The sequence below is a fragment of the Lathyrus oleraceus genome, chromosome 2 (assembly GCF_024323335.1).
Source record: "Lathyrus oleraceus cultivar Zhongwan6 chromosome 2, CAAS_Psat_ZW6_1.0, whole genome shotgun sequence".
NCBI classification, from domain to species: Eukaryota; Viridiplantae; Streptophyta; class Magnoliopsida; order Fabales; family Fabaceae; genus Lathyrus; species Lathyrus oleraceus.
In genome coordinates, this window is record NC_066580.1 from 34,219,293 (window position 1) to 34,230,357 (window position 11,065).

Genomic DNA, 11,065 nt, shown 5'->3' on the forward strand with positions numbered 1-11,065 from the left:
AATTGACCATTTTAATTCGGGATGGAACTTGTAAAGTGTATCATTTAAGATAGGACTGATTATGCAAACTAATATGAGTGTAAACAAGATGTTTTTTGTGTGAGCTTATATGCCATAGAGAAATTCCATGTGTTTGCAAACTGAAGATGTATCAGAGAAAGAGGCGCGCATGGGGCACAATCGATTTAGGCACCTGAATCACAAGGGATTAAGAACATTGGCCTTCAAAAAGATGGTGATTGGCTTACCTGTTCTCAAATCTCCTAATGAGTTATGTACAACCTGCCTAATTGGAAAGCAACACAGAGATACAATGCCAAGGAGGAGTTTGTGGAAGGCATCAAACAGCTCCAGCTAGTACATTCAGATATATGTGGCCCTATCAAGCCAGCATCCCACAGTGGCAAGAGGTACATTTCTAAGTTTTATCGATGATTATTCTCGTAAAACTTGGATTTATTTCTTACATAAAAAATCAGAAGCTTTTATTACTTTTAAACATTTAAAGCTAATGTTGAGAAAGAGATAGGTGCATTCATAACTTGTTTGAGGACTGACAGGGGTGGCGAGTTCACCTCAAATGAGTTGGAGAATTCTGTAAATCATAGGGCATTAGTAGGCAATTGACAACAGCCTATACACCGCAGCAGAACGGAGTTGTCGAGAGAAAGAATCAGACAATTATGAATGTTGTCTGATCCATGCTAAATGAAAGAAAAGTTCCCAAAACTTTCTGGTCCGAGGCTACAAAATGGTGTGTTCATATTCAGAATCGATGATCGACAGCAGCGGTTGAAGATAATACCCCAGAAGAGGCATGAAGCAATGAAAAACCGGTGGTAGATTACTTTCGAGTTTTCGGATGTGTGGCACATGTTCATATACCAGATCAAAATAGGAGCAAATTAGATGACAAAAGCAAAAGATGTGTTCTTCTAGGAGTGAGCGATGAATCAAAAGCATGAAGGCTTTATGATCCAATCTCAAAGAAATTTTTTGTCAGCAAGGATGTTGTTTTTGAAGAAGAAAAAAGGTTGGGATTGGGGGAGATCTGTTGAAGAAATAAAGCAAGATATATTGGAGTGTGAAGATGAAAGAGATACTGTGACGGATCAAAATGAAGAACTTGGTGAAACAAACCCAAATAACTTGAGTGGCAGTCCTGGAATTTTCAGCAATTTCAACATCTCTAACAACAGCTCCAACAAATCAAGTAGCCTGACAACTTCACCTTCAAATGAGCCAAGTTCTGATGATAACGAATTAGTTGAAGGGAGGGGCATGCGAGTAAGAAGAGAACCAATATGGATGGCAGATTATGAAACAGGGGAAGGACTCTCTGATGATGAAAATCTGAATGCAATGATGATGGTAACTGAGAATGACCCTACAACGTTTGAAAGCAGTACAATGCAAAAAATGGAGGGAATCAATGTCATAGGAAATTGAATCCATTGAGAGGAACCAAACTTGGGAACTTACTGTGATTCCTAAAGATATCAAACCTATTGGAGTCAAGTGGGTATTTAAAACAAAGTTAAATGAAGATGATACTATGGAGAAGTTCAAAGCGAGGCTCGTAGCAAAAGGGTATGCACAACGCCATGGTATTGATTATACTGAGGTATTTGCTCCGGTGGCAAGACTCGACAATATCCGTGTAATTCTTGCAATAGCTGCACAATATAGTTGGGAGGTCTTTCAACTTGATGTAAAGCGCTTTTCTTCATGGTGAGCTAAAAGAAGAAGTCTATGTTGAGAAACTTGAGGGGTTTGTAAAGAAAGGAGAAGAAGAGAAAGTCTACAACTAAAAAAGGCATTATATGGGCTCAAACAAGCACCGCGAGCTTGGTACAGCATAATCGAATCTTATTTCTTACGAGAAGAATTCGAAAGATGTTCTAGCGAGCATACTCTATTTACAAAATCAAAAGGAGGTAAACGTTAATTGTAAGCCTTTATGTTGATGATTTAATTTTTACCGAGAATGATAGAAGCATGTGTGATGAGTTTAAAAATTCAATCATGTTGGAGTTTGATATGTCTGATTTGGGGAAAATGAAGCATTTTATTGGAGTAGAAGTGAAGCAATGTGCAGGTGGAATATTCATTTGTCAAAGAAGATATGCAAAGGAGGTGTTTATCTAGATTTAGTATGGAGGACAGTAATGCTGTGAAAAATCCCATTGTACCGGATACAAAATTACGCAAAGACGAGGGAGGTGTTACCGTTGATGAAACTCTGTATAAGCAAGTGGTTGGAAGCCTTATGTATTTGACTGTAACTGGACCTGACATGATGTTTGGTGCTAGTTTAATAAGCAGGTTCATGGCTAGGCCTACTATGGCACATTGGCTGGTAGCAAAGAGGATTTTAGGTACATAAAAGGTACAATTAATCTGGGTATCTTTTACAGGAAGCAAGAATACAATCTAAAACTGGTGGCCTTCACTGATAGTGATTATGCCGGTGACTTAGACGATCGAAGAAGCACTTCCGGATTTGTGTTTAAATGGGAGCGGGAGCTATTTCTTGGGCCTCAAAGAAACAGCCGGTTGTCGCTCTCTCCACCACGGAGGCGGAATACATGGCAGCAGCTTTATGTGCGTGTCAATGTGTTTGGCTTAGACGAGTGTTGGAAAAGATTGAAGTCGGGGAAAAAAACAGCAACTATGATCATGTGCGACAATAGTTCTACTATACAACTATCCAAAAATCCGGTGTTTCACGGAAAAAGTAAACATATCGATGTGAAATTCCACTTTCTTAGGGACTTAGTAAACAACGGAGTTATCAAGTTGAACTATTGTGCTTCTGAGAATCAAACTGCGGACATTATGACGAAGCCATTGAAATTGAAACAATTTGAAAAGCTTAATGGGATGCTTATTACTAAAGTAAGCTAAGTTCAGATGAATTAGCTTAAGGGAGGGATTGTTAGGAAGTTTATTATTATTAAAATATTAGCGTTAATTTGTTTGTTTAGCAATTCCTGGTTTTAGGAAAGACCTATTCTTTAGGAAGAACAGGGTTTGTTTCTTTTTTGATTATTACCACGTTTCAAGTTTGTTAGCAGTAGATTCTGTTTGGCTTATAAGGCTATTTATAAGCCCTATTCTCTTAATGAATAATCATCCCTTCCAGCTATTTGTTATTCTAAAATTAACCACACATTCTGAGATATGTAAAAAAAAATAATGGTGCAAATTTATTTTATTTTTACCATTTTTAATTTTATTTATATATTAAATTTGAAATTCATAAGAAATATTTATTATGAAAATTTTATAAATTAAATTCTATGAGCTAACCGTGTAAATTATTAAATGGTAGACACATGTAACATGCTATTTAATTCATATTAATTTTATTTTAATTATTTTTAAAAATATTTATGATATATTTTATTTGGTTGTGATTCAAAACAGTTATTTAATTTATATTTTACAATTATATTTTTGATTTTGTAGTCTAATGACTAGATTGTTACAAGATCAAATTCATGTCTTTACGAACAAATCTACAACTATCCATTTGAAATTAACTGAATTAACAAAAAAAATATATTTTAATTTCAATGACATTATATTTAAACTCTACGTAGACCAAACAAACTATTTCTCCATATATATATATATAATATATATATATTATATATATATATATATATATATATATATATTATATATATATATGAGATTAATTAGTATACACTGTCAGTGTAAAAAGTTTTACACCGTCGGTTAATCACCATCACCCGTTTGTATTACTTTATAGATTTTTAAAATAAAAGTCAAACTTCTTTTAATATCCAACGTCTATAATTAAGTGATGTGTGTAAAACCCTCTTACCTGACAGTGTATTTCAATTATCTCTCTCGCTCTCTCTCTGCTCTCCTCTCTCTCTCGCTCTCTCTCTCTCTCTCTCTCTCTCTCTCTCTCTCTCTCTCTCTCTCTCTATCTCCTCTCTCTCTCTCTCTCTCTCTCTCTCTCTCTCTCTCTCTCTCCTCTCTCTCTCTCTCTCTCTCTCTCTCCTCTCTCTCTCTCTCTCTCTCTCTCTCTCTCTCTCTCTCTATATATATATATATATATATATATATATATATATATATATATATCTATATATATATATATATATATATATATATATATATATATATATATATATAATATATAATAAATATATATATAGATATATATATAAATAAAATATAATACATAATATATTTAAAGCACCAGATATAGGGCACACTAAAGCATTAGCTATTGATGGCTTTAACTTAAATTCTTTTAAGAGTTTGGAATGGGAAGGTCTGGAGAATATCCCTGTAAATACATCAATTGGGTCATGATTTGTGTTAGTACAGTTTCATATATATATATATATATATATATATATATATATATATATATATATATATATATATATATATATATATATATATATATATATATATATATATATATTGAAGGTTTTTTTAACAACTATCATAATAATAAATGAGAAAATTTATGAGAATACTAATGTTTATACGTGAAATTCTGCAATTGCACAACTTTTGAAGAAAAATTATGCAATTTATTTTATTTGAAAGTTATAAAACTAACTTTTATAGATGTTTATGTAACAACTTAAGAGCATTTGAATGAGACGATAATGTTGTTTTAAATTAATAAAAAATTTTGAGTTCAAATTTATCTCTAAAAATAAAATACTTTTTAATATCTCGCGGTTGAACTTTGTTGCCCATTATAATTGTCATTGATTTATTTACACAAATACCTTTATTCATACCAAAAAAAAAAGTCTCTATGAATATTGACTATCTTGTGTTGGTTAGAATTTTGTATTGAGTAAAAAAGTTGTGATTAGATAATTATGAGATCCATATTAATACTTAGTATTTAACTTTAATGAAAATTGAAAAGATTAGCTATTATTATCAATGTTTTTCAAACTAAGATGAGTTCATAGATTTTAGATCATCAAAGTATCATGATCCTAATATGAAAAATAGATGATTGGTGAGAATATATTTTTATTTGAAAGTGCATTCATTGATAAACAAGGTTATGGTTTTCTAACATTACAATAAATGAAACCTTACACATTGTAAATTCCAAACACTAATTAAAGTGCATTTTTTATTTTTAATGATTGAAGTGATACAACATGGCTTCTTAAATAAAACAACAACAACCAACATTGTCCACCTTTTTGAATTCCCTTTCTAAGACATTCTATGCCACAATTTCAATTACAAGTATCTATGTTGCATGCTGCTGGTGACCCATTTCTTCTATAAGGACAATCTAGTTGTGTTGGAGTGTCCAAACTAGTAACAAATCATTACTTGCAAAAAAAAATATTATGCACTCAAAGTTGTTTCTTCATCTTTTTCAATTTTTTCACCCAATATTATTATGATTTTATAAAAAAATTGTTGAATCATGTAGATCTAACAACTCAAGCCTTTTCTCTTTTGTTATGAACATGAAGTCTAAGGCTATAAATAAAAAAATTCTCAAATTTAAACTAGTAAATAGTTTAATAAAATGTACTATAAGAGAAATGGAACTAATTTTTCCCCTTACCTGTAATTAAAATTAATGTAATGCCTACAACCCCAAAAGTATAAGAAAATTGAGAGTTTGAGAAGTCATTTTGTTGAATTTCACTTTATATTTTCGCATTATATAGCCAAAAAAATTGTTTGAATGGAAATAAACATTAATATCATCTTATTTTTATTTAATTTCATCAAAAATCAATAGTCCTAGTTTGAAAATTTATCTTACTATAAGACTTTTCTTTAAAGATATACATGTTATAAATATTTGTATGAAAATATTTATAAAGTTAAAAATAAAATAAAATTTATGTGAACCGTTCTAATATAATTTATAAATAAGACTAATATTAAAAGCCAAAATTAGTTCTAAAATCTTACATCAAGTCTCAACCGTTAATAGAAGTTAATCAAATGATAATTTCTTTTTCCTACGAAATAGACAACTTTATAGGAAAAACCATTTTATAAACTTTTTTATTTAATTTAAATGACAGTTTAATTCATTTTTATTAACAATTGAGATTTGATATAAGTTTTTTGAACTTTTTGAACTTACATCCAGTGTGAACTAATTTTTTTTTGTCTCCCCTCCCTATATATATATATATATATTATATAGATATCTATATATATATATATATATATATATATATATATATATATATATATATATATATATAATTTTTATTTATTTTATTAATTTTTTGTTAATAGTATTAATTTTGTAACATTGTTTGATTCATGAGTATTTTCCAAATATTGAAAGAAGAGAAGATAATTAGAAAGCAATTGAAGATTGTGGACTTTCTCGAACTATGTGCTGGAGGTGGATGAGTGACTTGTACTGGACAAGTTGACACTTGTAGATGTCAAATGGCGCTCATTCAAGGATCATAGAGTGGTGCGTCCATTTGACGATATATGTCTATATAAGGTGATTGAAGTGGGGTGACACAGTTGTTCTATACATGTCTGACAAATGCATATGTCAGTTTGGATTCAGGTGGTATGTTCCACCTCCACATCATATTCTATGACATATGATGCCGACGTTGAGTGAATTAGTTATCATACCAGTATCGTTAACGTGATCCGTCTGACAAAGGTGGTTACCAATTGTAGGGGTGTAAACTTCTTCAAATTTTTAAAAAACATAAATAAATAGTAAAAAGTAAAATGGTAAATTAATTACAATTAAATAAAAATAAAGTTGAATATTTCTTAAAATGTAAGGAGGGAGATAAATGTAATGAATGTAATTCATAGTCTCTTTCATAATAGACAAACATTTGAATGATCTAATTGAATAAATCTATAATAAATAACAAAAATAGTAGTAGATATTATCAATGATATTCCATTTAAAATACACAACTCAAACACATATTTAAATAGAATAAAACACCTAGAAAAATCCTTAATTTATTCTTGACAATAGAAAACTCTAGTTTAAAGAAAGAAAATTATACATAATATAGCCACATACAAAGTCTAATTGATTCTTCACTCACATCATTTAGTTACTCATTCAAACAAAATACTCCAATAACTCTTGATTTTGATAGACTTGATTCTCCAATCTCAAATTGTGACGTATAAAATTCTTCTCTACCATTATAAGAGCCAAGTTGGTAGAAATCTTTTTCTATCAAGATATTGGCTGCGTTTGTTATCGTTTTTTTTAAATCTATTTTTTTATTAAAAAATCATTTCTAAAATTTTAAGAGTGTTTGTTTCAGATTTTTTAAAGATGATTATGTTAAAAAAATAATTTTTTAATTAAAAATGAGAAGCTGATCCAAGTAGCTTTTAAATTTCCATTTTGCGATAGATGAGAGAGAAAATGAATATACAAAACACGGAAGGTTACATCCAAAACAAAGTTACATAGTTATCCTTAAATTTTCTAAAAATTCCGAAAATACCCTTCGAGGGTTTAGCTTCATTTTGTTCAGAATTATGAATAGTGATTCTTCTTCCCTCTGCTTCAATGGCGGTGTGAACAGTATCGTCTTCTTCTTTGCACCAGGTAAAATTATCACGAATCTTCTCCTTCTTTAATGTTATCTGGGATTTTCAATTTTCATTTTTCATTAGAGGTAGTGATTCCTTTGTTAAATTTGTGATATAGGGTTTTCAACTTATTTTGAAATTGAATTCTGGAACTTGAAGCTATTGGTAATTCAGGTTAGAGCTCTTTGTCATGGTTAATAGTGAAATTCATGGTATGAACAATTTAAATGTGGTAGCATATTGTCATGGGTTGGATGTAGTTGCTTAGAGTTGTTTGTTTGCTAATTGTTATGTTCTTGAAATACCACATGAGATTGAACTATTTCCAAATACATTATTAATATGATAGCTTCAAGTGAGTTTAATTTTCGTTGTCCAATTTGATTTGTTTGTTGTATTGGAGTTGTCATGTATACTTGAGATGAGTATTTATAGGAACCAATTGAAAATTCTAACCACTAAGAAAACCCGAAAGAAAATTCTGGTGCAGTTTGATGCTTTGGCTGTGATTGATTGTATCAATTCCATGAGCACTTTGGCTGCTCTAGAGTTCATTGCTAGTGATATTTTTACTTGCTAGTTTTAAAATTGGGTCTGTTATGTTTTTAAATAGACAGTTCATTGGTGATTCCCATAACCTTGTTGGTTTGGGGAAACTTTGTGGAGCAAAGTCTTGGCTAGTAGAGCCACCTTCTTGTAACTCTGTAATGCCCTCTTTGGGCTCTTTCTGTTAATGTTATGAATTTTCCATAAAATAAATTTCAAGATTAATTTAAAAAACTCTAGACTCTCGATGCTCTTGGTTTGTTTCTTGAATCGATAAAGGAATCGAGGAGCTTATGGTATTTGTTTCAGTAACCTCATTAGATGAAACATTAAATACTAGCAGTTCCTCAATTTGTTTATTATCCTCTAAATTTATAGATAAAACATCAACAACTTGTGTCAAATTTAGTGTCTAATTCTGAGGGGGTTCTTTGGCTTGTGTTCATATAGTAACTTCGCAACAAGGCAATTCATTTGTTAGGGTTCTGATTTTTTTAATAGTTGGTGATAACTAAGTTCTAAGGTTGTTAGGAAGTTGGAACAAATGTCGTTCTAGAGTATTGTTCGTGACGTGAGGGATGGAGTTGGAAGCTTATCGAGGCGGAGTTTTGAGGTAAGGATTCCTGGACACCAAAAGGGAAAGTCAAGAAGAAAAAGCATGACAGTGGGTAATACAGTAACATAAAGAGTAAAATAATGAGAACTATCATGCCTAGAACAATTGGAATAATCACAGCCTTTTCCTTAGCACATAACTTTTTTGGTTGCATCATTGTATAGCTTCTTTATTGGAAAAGTTATACTAGTTATAGTGTCTGGTGCCACTATTGTTGGATAAAGCACATAATTCTTATTTAGAGCATGTATTTGTTGTTACTTATATAGAGTTATATTTTTATATCAACCATGAGGATTAATAATAATAGGTTTGTAAATACCATATTACATACACATAAACTCTTATTTGAGTGATAAATATTAATAGGTTTATTTCAAATTTCTACTGTATTAGTGATAAATATTAATATTGTATTTGATGACTAGAATGACATCTAAAAAAGATGTGAAAAGTTTAGAGAAGGATGGAAAAGTTGTTACAAAATGGGGGGATGACAGTAAAACAGAAAGTTTGCTGAAAATTTGCATTGAAGAAATAGAAGCGGGTAATAGGCCAACTACCCACTTCAGTAAAGAAGGGTGGAAGAATATTACTGAAAAATTTCAAAAGAAAACCGGATATGCTTATGATCGCACTCAACTAAAAAATAGATGGGATACATTGAAAAGAGAGTTTTCGTCATTTGTGAAGTTAGTGGATAAGCAAACTGAAGTAGGATGGGACCATGAAAAGAAAACTATCATGGCTGACGATGATTGGTGGGCTGAAAAGAGTAAGGTACGGTTCTGTCAATGTATACTAGACTAGTATTTAATTAATTGCATGAATTTTTTCATGATATATGTTTTGAATGTTTATTTATTTTTCAGGAGGATCCAGATATTTTGAAATGGAAACATGGAGGACCTAAGTTTATTAAATTGCTAGATAAATGTTTCAAGGGTGCCATAGCTACTAGATTCGCCCTTTACAAACCATATGAAGATCAATTACCATGTGAAGGATCAGAATCTGTTTTTGAAGACGGTCGTGAGAATAACACAATTACTGAGGATGAAGGAGATGCAGATAATTTTGATGTTGGCAATGAAGTACAACCCAACCCAACACCAAATTCTTCCAGAAAGAGAAAGGTTTTAGGGAAAGGAGAGAAAATCGGAGCAACAGAGAAACTTCAACGATCTCTTGATCGTATACTCGATGGGTTTGGGCCAAGCCAACAAGGACTCCCAGAAGATAACATTGGTTATGCTAAATGTTTGAAAATGTTGGATGAAATCCCATCCTTGGTAAAAGGATCACATTTACACTTTAAGGCTGTTAGAATCCTTGCCAATAAAGAAAATAGGACAGCATTTTCTTACTTCATGAATACCTCCACTGCTGATATGGCTCTTGATTGGATAGACATTTGTCCCGAAAAAAATATTCGCGTGATCGTTGATAGGATTGCATGCTTCTTAGAAAAAAACCATTACCAGTTTGAACTATTATGTTTTTATTAGCTTGATGTAATATGATATTTTTCATAATTACTTTGTTGTTTTGATACCAAATGGAAATTTCATTATTGACTTGTTAGAATATGTGATTTTGGATTCTTAAATGTCATTCTTGTGTTCTTACTTTCTTGCTTTAAGGATTTAAGGTGTCATGATCTTTAACTATCCAAACATTTATAATTTTACATTTTTGTGTAACAGGATGGGTGACAATTCAAATAAGAGTTTGGGTGAGAGTTCAGATGATAGTTCATATGAGAGTGACAATACTTCTGAAATAGATATTGAAGTCCAACAGGTTAATAGAAGTCAATATCATATTGCAACGGTGATGGCTGCTTTTATGGTTACAAACCATGTTTTGAAATACATTGTCAAAGAAAAGAAAACTACGTAAATTCTCTCCGACCAACTATGATTTATAGAGTTGATAACAGGAAATGATAACAGGTTTTTTGAGCAACTTCGAATGAGGAAACAAGTCTTTCAGAATTTGGTATGTGAGTTAACTAATAATTGTGGGTTGACACCTGCTAAACACATTGGAGTTGAGGAAAGTGTTGGGATATTCTTATATATGTTAGGGCAACCTTCCTCATATAGAAATGCCCAAGAGCGATTTCAACTTTCTAGTGAGACCATTCATAAACATTTCAACAAAGTTTTAGAAGTTGTATGCAAGTTGGGGAAAAAAGTCATAAAACATGTTGATCTTGTTGACTCTTCTCAATATATCAGAGACGATAATGGATATTGGCCTTACTTCAAAGACTGAATAGGGGCAATAGATGGCACACATATTAAAATACAT

General features: G+C 31.2%; 1 protein-coding gene across 1 annotated transcript; it reads left to right on the plus strand.

Annotated features, from left to right (window-relative positions):
- The first annotated feature begins 9,178 nt into the window (after nucleotides 1-9,178).
- Nucleotides 9,179-10,651, plus strand: LOC127121797 (L10-interacting MYB domain-containing protein). The gene is made up of 3 exons (XM_051052234.1): nucleotides 9,179-9,529; nucleotides 9,622-10,232; nucleotides 10,456-10,651. Exons 1-3 carry the CDS (start codon nucleotides 9,179-9,181, stop codon nucleotides 10,649-10,651), a joined length of 1,158 nt encoding a protein of 385 aa, XP_050908191.1.
- Nucleotides 10,652-11,065: the final 414 nt, after the last annotated feature.

Bases quoted from the DNA above. Each gene is read 5' to 3' on its own strand.
- LOC127121797 (XM_051052234.1), top strand. From the start codon at position 9,179: ATGACATCTAAAAAAGATGTGAAAAGTTTAGAGAAGGATGGAAAAGTT. The intron at 9,530-9,621 runs GTACGGTTCTGT...TTTATTTTTCAG, and splicing joins GGTGGGCTGAAAAGAGTAAG to GAGGATCCAGATATTTTGAA. The intron at 10,233-10,455 runs GTTTGAACTATT...TTTGTGTAACAG, and splicing joins TTAGAAAAAAACCATTACCA to GATGGGTGACAATTCAAATA.